Genomic DNA, 16,477 nt, shown 5'->3' on the forward strand with positions numbered 1-16,477 from the left:
CAAGAGACGATTAGAGCCCTTCTTACTCAGCCATTGGCCCTGAGCTCGCTTTGCCCTGCACCTGATTAAAACCCACATGCTGGTGTTTTAGCCCACAAAATATTAAATAATCAGAGCGGTCGAAATAGTTATACAGTCCTCTTTTTTCACAGATTACTTACTGATACCAGATGTCTTGTTAACTGTGTCTTTATCAGCTGATAAATGGATGAAGTCCTTAGACACCCTCATATTTTCATAGTATTGGCTTGACATAGAAATTATACATTCATAATATACAAGTGGAACTATAGAAATAATTAAAGTGTAATTCCACTAAATGTTCCCATAATGGGAATAGAAGCATATGTTTATTTTCATCTAAGATCCTTTCCAGTATTTATTATCTTCGTTTCCTTGTCAATCAACGGCTTCCACCTAATGCCCTTGTTTATTTAGCCTTCCATGCTAATATGGATCCCAGCAATTTGTGCCTAAAGCTATATGCTACATATGCCTGTCTTCCAGTTCTTCACAGCTGCGTTTCACCCATAAAGGCGACGGCTTCTTTTCTCGCCTCAGCCATCAGTCTTCTTCTCCAGCAGTGATCTGCCTCTGTGAGCAGTTCCAAAAGAATATGCAAGTAAAATGGAGGCATGCTGAAAGATGTGCTTGTGGACATTGTTGGTTTAGAAGATTATGCAGAAGACTCACAGATTAAAACTGTATGAATCTGAGGAGTGGTGGAGCATAGTTTTTAAAAGTTTTAAAAGTTTGCAGTAAAACAAGAATGTGCTGCCATGCGAGTGAAGTGATATTTAGGTGAAATTAGTGGAGAGCCCTCTACAAGCTGGAGCAAAGGCACCCCTAAAGGCACAGGTAGCTGTAGGATTTGGACCCACAGCACAGTCATATTGGTGTTCAAACAGGTGCAATGTTTAGTCAAGAAGTCCCTCATTTACCAAATGAGAACCCATTAATATCATTTGTGGTCATTTTGCTCAATTCAACAACGAGTGCTTGTATAACACAGTAGTGACCAAATCTAATGTATTTTTAACCATAAGTATTTGTGTGCTGTGTGTGGCTGCAGTGAAAGACGCTGTGCACAAACCGCTAAATGCTGAAAAGCTATTTTCACTTTTCTTAATCTGTGTATGCCAGTAATGGCACACTTTTTATTACAGTGCCACAAACGCCAAACCTTGAAAACATCTTCAAGTTCAAAATCCCATAATTTATCAAATGAAAGGAAGGGATGGAGTTGGAAATAAAAAAATTCATTGACCTTAATTCACATATTATTTTTTGAACAGTTTTACAAATCCAAAAGGATCCGATCCCCTCCTAAATGTCTTTTTAAGCCGGTATCTCCATATTAGCATGCTCTTCAGTCTGTCAGCACAGATCATGCCAATCAATTTAAGGTGCTTTTCAGCGCAGCTTAACAATATGAAACTGTCAGTGGGTCTAGTGGGTTTGACCTGCTATCAGCTCAGCAGTAGCTTGCTTAGATGTAGACCATTAGAGCTGGCATGGGGTCTCCTGGTTCACTCGTATGTGTGTCATGGGATGAACTTGCCAACGGGGAGTGAGTGAAGTGTGGGTAATTCAGGAAGCTGGATGAGGCTATAAAAATGATGAAAAGAAAGGCGGTCTTCCTGTTCTGTGTGAGTTTGGCTCTTTTTGCCCTCTGGCTTGCACTCTCGCCCATTTTTAACACATCAAACGTGTCTTTGGTTTATGGATCCAGCTCTGGATCAACCTGTACTTTGTTTGCTTCTCACCAGGTACACTTTTGTTGGAGAAGGTACACTTGTAATCACACACTCATATGCACAGTCTCTCCACGAAGGCCTTCTTGGCAGCCTTTCTGTGGGATATTTAACTAAGCGAAGAAACTTTAATGTGGCTGGACTGAGGCTGGGAATTGCCGCTTCTAGTCTGTCACTTTTTTTTGTATCATTGAGTCAAGAAGTTTGACACATTCGTAAAGCTTTGTCTTTTTTTCTGAATTAATCAGTTTAGCGCTACTCACTTAAAAGCCACACAAAGTGTTACATACATGCACACACACATCACACCAGAGAACAGCGGTGTGAGGAAAGCGTCTGAGGGGAAGCAGTGAGGAGGTTTGAGTGAAGGATGCAGGCGGGGTGGTGGATTAAGAAGGGGACATGGAACCTCACTGAGCCTCCTCTGCCTTATGGCCCAGGGGCTGACAGATATTTCATCTCTGTGTGTGTTTGTGAGAAAGGCCAAAGGCAAGGAGAAAGTTTGTTTTGGAGCAAGTCTTATGGTACAAAGTTAATGTAATTTTTGGCTGCCTGGAGAATGTAATTCTAGGCTGAATTTAGCCTATTTACTAGGTATTTGTTAATTAGCTAGCTATGCTTTGGCCCATCTACTGTTGCATGCTTAGCAAGGAGAGGGAGACAGCAGTGTCTAGGCAGATTTATCCTTAGGTTTGCACTTGAAGCAACCCCTTCAATGGATCCACTGTTGATTAAATCATGATTAGAGCAGCTTAGAAGATGGTGTTTTGAATCATTAGTCTCTGTTTATATTATAATTTCTGAGCATTATTAAAATTCCAGCGCATTAAAAATGTCAAATTAAGCCAACAACTCAGACACTAAGCTTCAGCGATGAGCCAGATTTCGGCATCGTTTTTATTTTCTACCCGAATCTCATGTATACGCAGCCTCACAGACACAAATTTGCAGCATCACATCTTTAATCCGACGAGTCGACTCTTCAGCTTTGGCGTTTATCTACACTGTCTACTGTAACCTGCATTGAATCCTAATCAAGACAAAATTGTGTAAGCAGAGCAAGGCCTCTTCCTAAAATCAACAAAGATTTACTTGGGCTTTTAGAGGCCATTAGCATGCTTCAGCAGTGAAAAACTGCCTGATTTCTCCAAGGGCTCAGATGTAAGCCTCAATATAAATGAGATGGCACAGATCTAAAGAAAGACCGCCAAAAAAAAAAGAAAAGAAAAGAGGGTAAAGAAAGTTGAAGCGTGATTCGAATAAAGGCAAGATTCAATAGTTGGGGCAGAGGGAAGATAAAAGAGGAGACACTTGAAAAAGAAAGTGGAATGACTCTTGATAAGTGGCTTCTTTATAACTTCTTTCATCCTTATAGTTTAACACCTCAATGGGAGGGTCAGCATGGAGAGTTTGCCCTTGTGAGCTTTGTGCGAATTCTTCTTCAGCTCAAAGTCTTATGTTGTCATTCGCCCATGCCGTGCCCACTCTCTTTTACCTTCTTAATTATATGACACTGTTTCTTTGCAGGTTGTTCCTCCTTCCTTGTTCATGCTGTTATTTTTATCCTCCAAAACGAAAGGAAAAAAATACCAAAACAAATAGTTCTCCATTGTGAGCAGTCATGACTTCAGGTTTTTGTTTCTATCAAAGACTTGGGAGCTGATTTCACTGATCTGTTCCTGTTTTTTTAGAGAGGGGTGTGTGTGTGTGTAGTGCAACAACATGCTGCAGTGTTCAAATCAATCGACTATTTGGGCTCTTGGCTATAATAAGACTGCTGAATGCTCTCAAGCCTGCTGCAGATTATTTTTGGAGCACTTTAAATTGAACCATGATTTATATTTTGTATTGCTGAAGAAAACTGTCTCATAGAAATTATGATGATGAACAGCCAAACAGAGACTTTTTGAACAAAATCCAGTCGCTTCCAAATTGTTTTAATTTACATATGTGACAAGTAGCAAAATGTGTTGAGCCTGACGACCAAAACATGTCGCTACAAGACCAGCTTGTAGTAACAAGGCTCGGTATGAATAGGCTTGTTTTTTTTGTATTTTGCTTTCATCTCATTCAGTACTTTGAAACAAGTCCTTGGACCTGAAAGTGCTACTGTAGTCAGTCCTTCTGGGTAGTTAGCTTGGCATTACACAGAATTAAAACCCACAACTACTGGTCTCCATGGCCTCGCCGTGCAATGAGCAGTGACGGAAGTGACTAGGATGTGAAAAAACAAAAAACCCCACATCTCAGTGGTTTTTGAACACTGCTACATGCTAACGTAGGAACTTGTAATCACTGGTGATCTTCGCTATTCCTTTGTGTGTTCTTATTATGTTGTGACTATATGTAGGTGCAAAGACTTTTTGTGTTCTTTCGGCGTCCCGTTTTTAGATATATGGTCCAGATAAAACACAATATTTGCTCTCAGAGGTGAGGTTTGTTCTTTGTACATTGTCTTTATGCTGAAATTCAAAGGCATTTTGGCATAATGGTACGCTGCATAGACCTGTGATGGCTTGCTTTTAACCTGGGGAATACTTAACGCATCTTTTTCATGGGACAAGGTGACAGCTAAGAGTGAATAAAAGGTTGTACGTTCCAAAAATGCATTTATTTATCATGTGCTAGTCCATTAGGCATCTCAGGGAGGGCTAGTAAGGCTGTACGGTATCACCAGTCATATTTTTGTGTGCCTCAGGTTGGCACTGATTTGTTAATACAACTTTTCATTTCTCTCTTTGTCCTTCAGTGTTGCTATCAGACATTTACAGCCCCCTTTTTTTCTGAATTCATCAAGTCAACTACTTTTTTCTCTTCTGTGGTTTCTATGGAAATAACACCACAACACAGCTTGGATTAATCCAGCCATGTCGGTCGCAGTCTCTGTCCAACAGCTGAACCCAGCATGTTTCACATAGAAAAAAACGTGCACCTGCCAATTTGGATGAAACACCAATCAAATTGTTGTTTGATCCTTTATTCATCAGTGAATTATCTGCCACTCTCACCAAAGAAAGAGCAGCCTGGAACAAATCAATCACATGCAGCTCTTTGGTTTTTTTTTTTCCAGTTGTGCACATTTTTCGCCTGATACAAATCAGCTCTGCTTCAGTCGTTTTTTCGTGTCTACTGGAGCAGAAGCACTTTTAAGTGTGTGACAGGGCGAAAAGCACATTACAGTCCAAACGTTTTTACTGTGACTTTGGCTACTGGTTCCAATTCTCCTTCTTGCCACCACTTCCCTTTTGGGAGTCGTAGCTCTGTAAGTGTCAGTCACAAGGCTAATCAGATCATCGAGCCGGCGTTTGGTGTCATTTCATGCAAATTAGTTTTTACTAGATTTTTCCAAAATAGAGCGATCCTCTAAAATGGATTTATGTAAGTTTATAAGCTCTTTTTCACATCTATAATATTTAATGTCATATATTCATGTTTGTCATGGCTTGAACTTCTTTGCTGTTTGTGTTTACCAATTCATAGAGATCAAGTCTTGATTGGTTGATTGATCGTTCATTCCAGTAACAAGCAAGAAATCACAGTTTGGCTTACTGAACTTGTTGAACATGGATTTATTTTATTTTTAATCAGTTTTATCTCTGGTGTTTTGTGTGACATGTCATTAGTAGAGTGCATAGTGAATTAGAATTAGAATTAGAATTAGAATTCAACTTTATTGTCATTGCACATGCACAGGTACAGGGCAACGAAATGCTTTTTGCATCCATCCAGAAGTGCTTTAGTGATATAGATATATTACAATATATATTAGCAATAATATAGATATGTGAGTATATTACAGAAATGGGTCTATTATGGTATGTTATGATGTACACGGTATGAAGTATGTTGTGAATATTCTATAACTATAAGTATGTACAGGCTGTAGTGAGTACAAGCTATGTACAGGCTATGAACAGGATATAAATATGAAAAACTATACAGAATATGAAATAAATAACTTTACAGAATCTGAGATATACAGCTATACAGAAATGGGAACTATGCAAGTTGTAAACAGTTGTAGGATTAAAGATTATCGAATGTACAGAATGATTATTTACACAGAGCTATACAGTAGTGCAGTTAAGATAAGTGAGGGTGTAGATAGTTTCTACAGAGGCTATATAAAGTGCTAGTGGTGTGAGTAGATAGTGTGAGTGTGAGTCATAAAATATGTCGGGAGAAACGGTCACACCTGCTGTGGTGAGACTCTTCTTTCTGCTAAATACGTTGTAATCTTAAAAACAAATCAGATAAAGAAGATACACCTCTGGATTTCAAATCTAATGCTGTGGTAAATGGATGAGTAAACGCTGGGTGAGATGGATGTAGACTCATGTGGAAAAAAGAAAGCGCACCCTCTTTCACTTCTAAGGTTTTATGCATCAGAACATTCTGTAGTCTAGTAAATACAAACTCAAATGAAAAACAACACATGACATATTACACCGTTGAACTTGAGCCCTTTTCTGTGTGATGCTATCAGTCTCTCGCATCTTGAGGAGGAATGTGCCTCACTCTTCTTTCCAGCATTGCTTCAGTTCATTAAAGTTTGTGCGTATTTGTTGGTGCACACCTCGCTTATGCTCCTGCCACATTTTAACTGGGCCAGGGTAGCCTTTAGTGGGCCATTGCACTTCCATGTTGCATTATGTCATTCGAGCCCAGTCGTAGCTGTTGGATAGATGGCCTCACATTTGACTCTAGAATACTTTGGTATACAGAGGAGTTCATTGTTAACTCAGTGAATGCAAGGTGGGTGCAAAGGTAGGTCCTGTGGGTGCAAAACAAGCTCATCGCACCTCCACCACAGTGTTCGTCAATTGTTATGAGGTGTTTGTGCTGAAATGCTTGGTCTGTTGCAACTGTGCAAATATAAACCGTACTTGTTCAGCTTAGACTGAAGAAGTCACTGGGATGAGCGATGAAACGTTTCTCCCACTCAACACGCTACATCCAGATAAACAGCAACAACTTTCTGGTGTCTACTTGTTCAGTCTTCTTCTAATGCACTGTTATGAACTTTATCCTGCTGACTGAGAGTGAATTTGGGTTTTTTTCTAGTTCCTTTGAACATATCTTGGTCTGACCTTGGACTAATTTTGCTGGGATGTCCAGTCCTGCGGATGGTAGATGGACTGGTTTTTATGTAGTGCTTTTCGTCTCTACCTGAGCACTCAAAGTTACACAACACTTATATACAAAGTTATCCATTCACAGCAATTCATAAAAGATCTTTTTTTCTATGCTTAAGTGCATTCTGTCTAACATTCAGACAGATTCACACTCCAAAGGAAGCATTGGAGAGCAACTTTAGATTAACATCTTGCCCAAGGATACTTTGGCATGCAGCATGGAGCAAACAGCTCCAACCACCAACCTTCCAATAACCTGCTCTGCCTGTGCTTATATAGCAAACTTCAATTAATCAAATGATCAATTACTCAAGTGCATTTAGCACTCTAGCAGGCTGCTACTGACCCTACTGCTGTGCCTTCCTGTTGATGCAGCAAAGGTGCAGTTATTTTTCACACATGGTGTAGTTTGTTTGTTTTTTCACAACCGTACTTGAGTTAAACAGGTGCATAAATGAGCAGATATAAGGAAAGATCTTCACAGTCAGAATCTGTTATATAAAAGTCCAATAGCACATTTTAGACTCGAGAAAATCAAAGCAAGCACATTTGCAACTATTTTCAACATCTGCACCACATCCCAAAAATATGACTGTGATTCAGAGACTAAAGGAAGTGTCCCAAACAGACCTTTACCAGCAGCTCCAAGCTGAACAAGCAGGAATACCCGGGTTGCACTGAAACAGCCTCGGTTGCATCATCAATCTGAAGCAAAAATGATAATTTCACATTTCGACTTGTTTATGTTTTCTTTAACTCTCCGCCACTGATGATATTATTCACCGCTGATCAAAGTCATCATAAACATGCTTGGAAGCAGCACAAATATTGCATCAGTGGAGCCCAGGATATTTCCTGGAGCATAAATTGGTATGCTAAGAGTTGTTTTAAAAGTAGGGCAGATGGGAGGGAGATGATGTACAGATGAAAAGAAACTTTTAAACGGGGCGAGTTTGATTTGGATACGAGAAAAAGAGAGGAGAAAACACACATTTGAAAAAAGAAAAGAAAGAGATGGCAAAAGAATGTTTGAACACATGTGACTGTTCAACATTCAAGCAAAATGCTGACCTCTCCTTTGGATTGGAGTCTTGTTTGAAGCACTCATTACTCTTGCAGGTCCCTCTTGCTGTTTTGAGACCACACTTGAAGGCAAGGCCAATTAGATTCTTGTCAAATTACATTAGCACAGCATATTTTCTAAGCCTAATCCTCTAAGTGTATGTGAAAAATGCATCAACAACTCGATTTAGCCTCAAAGCAGCTAAAATGAGATTCCACGTGTGCTTTGTTAATTTAAGAAAATTAAATGCCAGAGTTGATGCAGGACCTCAAGCTTCCTCAATCTGCCAGACTTCTGAAACAAAAAGTCCTTTTTAAGTGGAACCTAAGCTTGTGCTTTTTTCTATTTCTAACAAGCTAAACTAACATTTTAGGTAGTTGTTGCAAAGCAGAGACACTATATTGTCTCAGTGTTTTGTTTGTTTATCTTTAGTTAAACTTTGGGAAACCTGCCTAACCAGAAGACGAAAGGTTAAGACCAGTTCACAGTGGCTGTCTAAAAGAAAAAAAACATGGGCATAACTGCACATACAGCAAAACGATTCATAATTTTGGATGGCTCGTTAAAAAAGGAAGATATTTTTTGTTAATATTTGCTTTAAAATAAAAAAATAAACCTTCTTTATTGACAGTCAGGATAATGTAAAAAGCTTTAGCCAACGATTGCAGGAAACCTTTTATGAAACTTTACCGTCACTGCAAATAGATACATATTTGCCTGACAATGCACAAGAGTGCTTATCAAACACAGTGAAGTGTTTGATAAGCGTAGTGTGGGAGAAGTCAGACAAAAAATGGTCATGTACTGTGTTCATAACACAAATCTGGAACTCCAAAATCAGGCAGGGGGAAGAGAAAATCCAAGATCACACCGCGTAGGTGTTTGGAAAGTTTTAATTCAAGCAAAGCAAGTTCATTCTTATGTACCCTGTTTACTCTGTTTTAACTGCAGCAGTTACAAATCACTGTAGTAGTAGTATTCCTCTCTGATTCAGATTCCTTTTGGCTATTCTGCAGAAGTGAATTGTTTATACTGTGGAGGCTGCGGACCCTAACTGGATGTTTAGTGGGCGTCTGGCCAACCCAAAACCCACAGAGACAGGCTGCTGCAGACCTCCCTGTCCTGTCAGCTGACTTTGTTTCCCAGGGTCCCCAATCCAAAAGGCCATCTGAGTCACTCTCTGCAAACACACAAGGAGAAGGAGCAGGAAAAATGCTTAGATTCATATTCACCAGGCATACATCAGTAGCTAAACACTGAAAATTGTAATGACTGTGGTTTAAATCATTTCTCTAATGCTTTGAGACAAAGAGCAGTGTATGTGTGTATCTATATGTGTCCAATACAGTGATGTTTTCCATGGTGCCTCTCAGCAGAAGTTGACTCAGCTTGAGTTAGAGTCATCAAAAAACAACCTAGCGTGCTGTAGCTTTTGGAAAGCTTCTTGCCGTTTCCGAAAGGCAAAACTTACCCGGGCCTGATACCTTACGCTGCAAAATGTTCCCCCCTTTTTCAAAAGTTTAGCCATGTATGGGAGAGTAGCAAACAGAGCAGAGGGAATGATTGCACTCAATAGATTGCTGACACATACCACTAAGTAATCAGTTTGAGACGGAAGGAACTATTAAAAAATGAGAGCTGACAGTTTTAATAGAGAATAAACAACAAAAAAGGCAACTTACTGTCATTTTATGTGGGGCAGAGTTGAGGTTTTAAGTAGGGTCAGATGATTTTGACACAATATTGGTGGTTTTGTTTTCGTTTTTTTCTTACAGTTTTTCATTTACAGCAGTGTGTATCTGTTAATGTACGGGCCAGTCTTAATGAAAGCAAATCTATTTCAGTTGGAATGATGTTTCTCACCTGCAACACACACACACACACACATATATATATATATATATATATATATATATATATATATATATATATATATATATATATATATATATATATGACGGCGAAACAACTAGTAGCTCAGTGTTCCAACATTCGAAAGAAGGGACTGCTCTCACAGCTAGAGATTGACGAGGTACAACACAAATGCTACGGCAAGGAGGAGTCAGGACGCCAGGTCAGGGGGGAGATATCATCACCCCCACCCGAGATTGGGTACATAGCCCCAAGTGCGATAGGAGAAGGATCGTTGAGTGCGAGAGGAACTGACCTGAAAAATAGGATCATGGCCATAGCTTGAAACCTGGATCCCCCGTAGCCGGTTACCAAGATTACGTGAAGTACCCTCAGAAGGTCTGCTAGATGATGTTAATGCAGCACTACGGGCAATACCTACAACCACGATTACCGACACTAACAAGCTGATCTACAATACGGCAGCAGTGATCAGTGAGATGCTTGGCTACAAGTTGAACAGCCACAAGGGGCAGTACCCTCCATGGAGAAGGAGGCTAGAGGGCAAGATCAAAGTAGCACGGAGGGAGGTTAGCCAACTAACAGAGTTGCAGAAAGGTGCGACAAATAAGGTGCCTAAGAAATACAGCAAGCTGTCCATACCTGAGGCCTTGGAAACTACCAAGCAAAGACTCACAGCCTTGGCCAGCCGCTTGAGGAGGTACACCAGAGAGATAGAAGGCAGGAGAATAAACCAGCTGTTCTCCACAGAACAAGCAAAGGTGTACTCTCAGTGGCAAGGGAACAATAAGAGAACAGCACCACCAAGGCTGGAGACGGAGCAATACTGGAAGAGCATATGGGAGAAGGATGCAACCCATAACGGCAATGCTCAGTGGCTAGTGGATCTGAGGGCAGACCACAGCGACCTCCCTGAACAGGGTCCAGTAACCATCACAGTGGCAGATATCCAAGAAAGGGTCTCCAGTATGAAGAGTTGGACAGCACCAGGGCCCGACATGGTTCACACCTACTGGCTGAAGAAGCTGACTGCACTCCACGAGCGTCTGGCAGCACAAATGAACCAGCTGCTAGTTAACGAGAGACACCCGGAATGGCTAACTGAAGGCCGGACGGTCCTGATCCCCAAGGACCCCAAGAAGGGACCGGTCCCCTCCAACTACCGACCAATAACCTGCCTCAGTACTACATGGAAGCTCCTGTCAGGCATCATATCGGCTAAGATGAACAGGCACATGGGTCAATACATGAGCGGGACACAGAAAGGAATTGGCAAGAATACCAGAGGTGCAAAACACCAGCTACTGGTAGACAGAACAATCAGCCGAGACTGCAAGACCAGACTGACCAACCTGTGCACTGCCTGGATTGATTACAAGAAGGCCTATGACTCAATGCCCCACAGCTGGATACTGGAATGCCTAGAATTGTACAAGATCAATGGGACCCTAAGAGCCTTCATCAGGAACTCAATGGGGATGTGGCGTACAACACTAGAGGCCAACTCCAAGCCCATAGCACAAGTTACCATCAAGTGCGGGATCTACCAAGGAGATGCTCTGTCCCCACTGCTGTTCTGCATAGGCCTGAACCCCCTCAGTGAGATCATTAACAAGACTGGCTACGGATACCGACTACGGAACGGAGCAGTTGTCAGCCACCTCCTGTACATGGATGACATCAAGCTGTATGCCAAGAGTGAACGAGACATCGATTCACTGATCCACACTACCAGGCTATACAGCAATGACATTGGAATGTCGTTCGGACTGGAGAAGTGTAGTCGGATGGTAACAAAGAGAGGGAAGGTAGTCAGAACTGAGGGGATTGAACTACCAGAAGGCAACATTGCAGACATAGAGGACAGTTACAAGTACTTGGGGATCCCGCAGGCGAATGGGAACCATGAAGAGGCCGCAAGAAAAGCTGCAACCACCAAGTACCTGCAGAGGGTCAGGCAAGTCCTGAGGAGTCAGCTGAATGGTAAGAACAAGATCCGGGCCATCAACACGTACGCCCTGCCCGTGATCAGGTACCCTGCTGGGGTAATAGGCTGGCCAAAGGAGGAGATAGAAGCCACTGACATAAAGACAAGAAAGCTCCTTACCATGCATGGAGGGTTTCACCCCAAGTCCAGCACCCTGAGGCTGTACGCTAAGCGGAAGGAAGGGGGCCGGGGACTGGTGAGTGTCAGCACCACAGTCCAGGATGAGACAACGAACATCCAAGAATACATTGGGAAGATGGCCCCAACTGACCGAGTGCTCAGTGAATACCTCAGGCAGCAGAAACCCAAGAAAGAGGAGGGAGACGAGGAACCATCATGGAAGGACAGGCCCCTGCACGGTATGTACCACCGGCAGATAGAGGAGGTGGCTGATATCCAGAAATCCTACCAGTGGCTGGACAAAGCTGGACTGAAAGACAGCACAGAGGCACTAATCATGGCAGCACAAGAACAAGCTCTGAGCACAAGATCCATAGAGGCTGGGGTCTATCACACCAGGCAAGACCCCAGGTGCAGGCTGTGTAAAGATGCCCCAGAGACAATCCAGCACATAACAGCAGGGTGCAAGATGCTAGCAGGCAAGGCATACATGGAACGCCATAACCAAGTGGCCGGCATAGTGTACAGGAACATCTGTGCGGAGTATAACCTGGAAGTCCCGAGGTCAAAATGGGAGATGCCCCCAAGGGTGGTGGAGAATGACCGAGCTAAGATCCTGTGGGACTTCCAGATACAGACGGACAAAATGGTGGTGGCTAACCAACCGGACATAGTGGTGGTAGACAAACAGAAGAAGACGGCCGTAGTGATCGATGTAGCGGTTCCGAATGACAGCAATATCAGGAAGAAGGAACACGAGAAGCTGGAGAAATACCAAGGGCTCAGAGAAGAGCTCGAGAGGATGTGGAGGGTGAAGGTAACGGTGGTCCCCGTGGTAATCGGAGCACTAGGTGCGGTGACTCCCAAGATAGGCGAGTGGCTCCAGCAGATCCCGGGAACAACATCGGAGATCTCTGTCCAGAAGAGCGCAGTCCTGGGAACAGCTAAGATACTGCGCAGGACCCTCAAGCTCCCAGGCCTCTGGTAGAGGACCCGAGCTTGAAGGATAAACCGCCCGCAGGGGCGTGCTGGGTGTTTTTTTTTTTTATATATATATATATACATATACTGTATTTTAACACATGATCCTTGTTGAACGGTATTAGATGTGAGTGAAATTGTATGTTAAATGATGAATGTAAGGTCATCTTCAAGTGTAAAATTAATACCAAGGAAAGCCACAGTGGTCCTGTGTGGGATTAGAACTGTTCTTCTGCCACTTCCTGCCTCCTGAGGCAAATTTTGTTTCCCTTTCAGTTTGGAGAAGTACTGTTTATGTCCATGAACAGGAAAGAATAGATTCAGTTTCATGACAATTTTAAAGTCTGCCCTTGGGTACCAGGCAGGAGTGCCAACTTGAAAACTCAGTTTCCATTTTTAGTCTAACATTATGTCCACTCGAACGGATTCCTGAGGAAGAAGATTTGATTTTCCCTTACCAGTCACAATACCCATGTATCAACTTGAATCTTATCTTATTTTAAGAGTGGGGCAGTGCAAAGTCAAAACAGCTCAGTGTGTTCGTCCATTATTATTTAGTACCCATGCCTCAGGAGTGCTTAATGTAGAGGTGGGCGGATCGATCCAAATATCGATGGTATTGATACCAATTGGTATCAGACTGATTCTAGCACAATAGGATCTATACTTTGGAAATTAATAATATAATATCTGTATTGGCAATGTACTGACATGCTGCCAGCTTGATACCAAGTAAATAAGTATCACACAACTCTAATGTTAGTCCACATCTTCAAAGCAACTTAAAAGTAGTGTTAATCCCGCCTCTGGCACTGATTGGCTAATCATCATTTTTCATCAGCCATTGGGCCAACAGTCAGCTCAGAGGAGCGGATGAATTTGATGGTCAAACATCAGAATATGCTCCTACTTAATAAAGCTATATGTGCTTGCAATTCATGTAAAATAGATTAATTCATCATTTTTTAGAAAATTAACAGAAAATATGCAGTTCTTCAAAAAAAAAAAGTCAGGAATAATTACGCATCTCTATCCCCCAACCACCACTACCTGCCCCACCTTCTCTTTAAAAAAAGGTCTTTCTTCTTTATTTCCTCCCCCGTCTCTTCTCTTGAAGTGCTCACACACTGAGGCCCACTGTAGCAAGGGGCCTATTCATGAGGCCAAGAGACAGTGAAGGAAAACACAAAGAGCTCCCCACACAGCAGAGAGGACTCTGAGCTCAGCGCTGACCCCTGAAGGATGTGTGTGGGCTGCACCCAGACACACTGGCCCCGCCAACACCAGCCTAGGCTCCTCCCTACTCTGAGCTTGACCTTTAGCTAAACTCCCAAAACAACCTCAAACGGACTTGCAACTGTCAATAACAGCTCGATGAGAGGAATGAGAATGAGAAATGAAGTCTGAGTGGTTATCAGCTGTTGCCAGTGAAAAACCTCAGAGGAGTCTCTCCCATGCAAAATGCTGGCAACCAGCAAACAACTTGAGGAACAAAAGGAAGTCAGTGGGAAAGGAATAGCTGCTAAACTAAGAACTGAAATCAGTGTTAAAAGACAAGTCCCTAAGTTGAACAAGTTCTCTGCCATAAATTAAAGCACAATATTCTGATAATGGCTGTCTGGAAAGATTACAGGCTTTGTTTTCCCTCATGACTCTTGCTTTTCTTGATGATGGGAACTTTGACAGTCCTGGTTTTAAGCCATTGTCTTAATGCTTCTAAATATTTTCTTGCCAAGAAAAGTGTAATAAAATTTAAAGGAATTTTTATACCACTGTAAATCTGAGCCCCTCTTGTCTGTCTGTGCTTCCAGTGCTGGACCAGCTCCTGATGGAGCTCCACCGCTTCTTGGTCATCTTGGACAAGGAGACGCTGAGTGGGAACGCCACCGTCCAGAAGGGTTTGCTGTCTGATCTCCTCCAGTCCTACAGAGCTTCGACTGGTAAGAGCACTTTTTCAGAAACAGTGGACCATTATTCACCCGTCTTTTCAAAGTACAGTTGATATACACTCAACAGCGACTTCATTAGGTACACAATTTCTACTTGTTAATGGCAATATCTAATCAGCCAATCACACGGCTGTAACTCAGTGCATTCAGGCTTGTAGACATGGTCAAGGCAACCAGCTACAGTTTTTTTAAAAACTGTCCTACTTGCTTAGAGTTTAACTTATACGTGCCAGACAAGTCAGAAAACTGTGAGCGGTAATAATAAAATAACATCTGTCTATATTCTAACATGTCGGCCCAAACAACTTCAAACTTAAAGCAGATGAAGACAGAAATACAAATCTGAAACCGCATGACCAAATTCTCACTTCATATTTATTCAGGAACTGATTTTCATGGATATTTTATGGGGAAAGTTTAAATCGGTTTGATATGTTTGATTAAAAAAAATAACAAATCGGAAGTGAAAGCGTGCAAACAAGTCATAGACATACAGTTACTGAACTACAATATAATAACTTCCTTAGGAAAATTTCATGAGAGGAAGAGAAAATTATTCTTCCCAGTATGTAATTGGGAGGTTAGATATACTGTGAAGTCTAAATAACCGCAGAATTAGCTGACTCACAGCAAACTGCAGAGTAGAATTACTGCAAACATGTTACATGTAACATTTGAAGTGAGAAATGACCTAAACAAGTCTAACCGTGGTTACATTTAGTCATGTTTAACACTACCATGAGCAACTGTAGATGTGCAGTGTTGGTAAAACTAAAGTTCTAAAATTAGATCAAACTCTAGATGAACTAAAATCATCATATATATCACACTGTGTAATTATCTTTAACAAAAATAAGCCAAAACACATTAAAACAGCTAAGCACAGCCTAACTGCTTTGATAGGAATTAAGTAGCAGCAAGGTGTTATTAATCAAAGACACTTTAATTAACTGATTATCTGCAAGTGTGAGCACTTTTATCAAGTTTTGGCATTTTAGTGGTCGGACCCCAAGGTAATAAAATTCTACAAAAAACCCTAGAAACTCTACAGACCTCAGTTAGCATGGTTAATGTTAAAGTTTGACAGTACAAATAGAAAAAGACTGTACAAGTATGGCTTCTTTGGAATAGTTGCCAAGAGAAAGCCTCTTCTCTCTAAAAAGATCATGACAGCATGGCTTCGGTTTGCAAAGTTGCATCTGAACAAACCACAAGACTTCTGAAACAATGTCCTTTAGACAGACAAGACCAAAGTGAATATGTTTGGCCATTGTGCACAGCACCACGGTTGGAAAAATCAAACCCAGCATATCAGCACAAACGCCTAATGTCAAGGTCATAATTACCAAGTGTCAAGCACGGTGGTGGACGTTAATGATTCAGGTTGATTTTCCAGCCATAAGACCTGTGAACCTTGCATCACTGGGTCAACCATGAGCTCTGTACACCAAAGTATTCTAGAGTCCAGTGCGAGGCCACCTGTACGACCAGCTTGCCTGAAATTGGATCATGAAATAGAAAAATTATTCCAAGGACAAGAGTAAATCTACAACAGAATGACTGAAAAAGAAAAGAATCAAAGTGTTGCAATGATGCAGTCAAAGTAAGAGAGCTGT

The 16,477-nt window shown here is 41.7% G+C and overlaps 1 protein-coding gene across 3 annotated transcripts in view; it reads left to right on the top strand.

Moving 5' to 3' along the window:
* The window catches only part of afap1l2 (actin filament associated protein 1-like 2), a 48,680-nt gene that overhangs the window by 2,002 nt on the left and 30,201 nt on the right, over positions 1-16,477 (top strand). For all 3 annotated transcript variants that reach the window (XM_085466288.1, XM_085466289.1, XM_085466291.1), the window contains exon 2: positions 14,724-14,852. In XM_085466288.1, coding sequence (XP_085322414.1) covers positions 14,724-14,852 — 129 coding nt within the window. The remainder of the gene's footprint in view (positions 1-14,723; positions 14,853-16,477) is intronic.

Source organism: Copadichromis virginalis, linkage group LG8 (genome assembly GCF_057382275.1).
Source record: "Copadichromis virginalis isolate Kocher_CV1m ecotype Utaka linkage group LG8, C_Virginalis_male_GT1.1, whole genome shotgun sequence".
Taxonomy (NCBI): Eukaryota; Metazoa; Chordata; class Actinopteri; order Cichliformes; family Cichlidae; genus Copadichromis; species Copadichromis virginalis.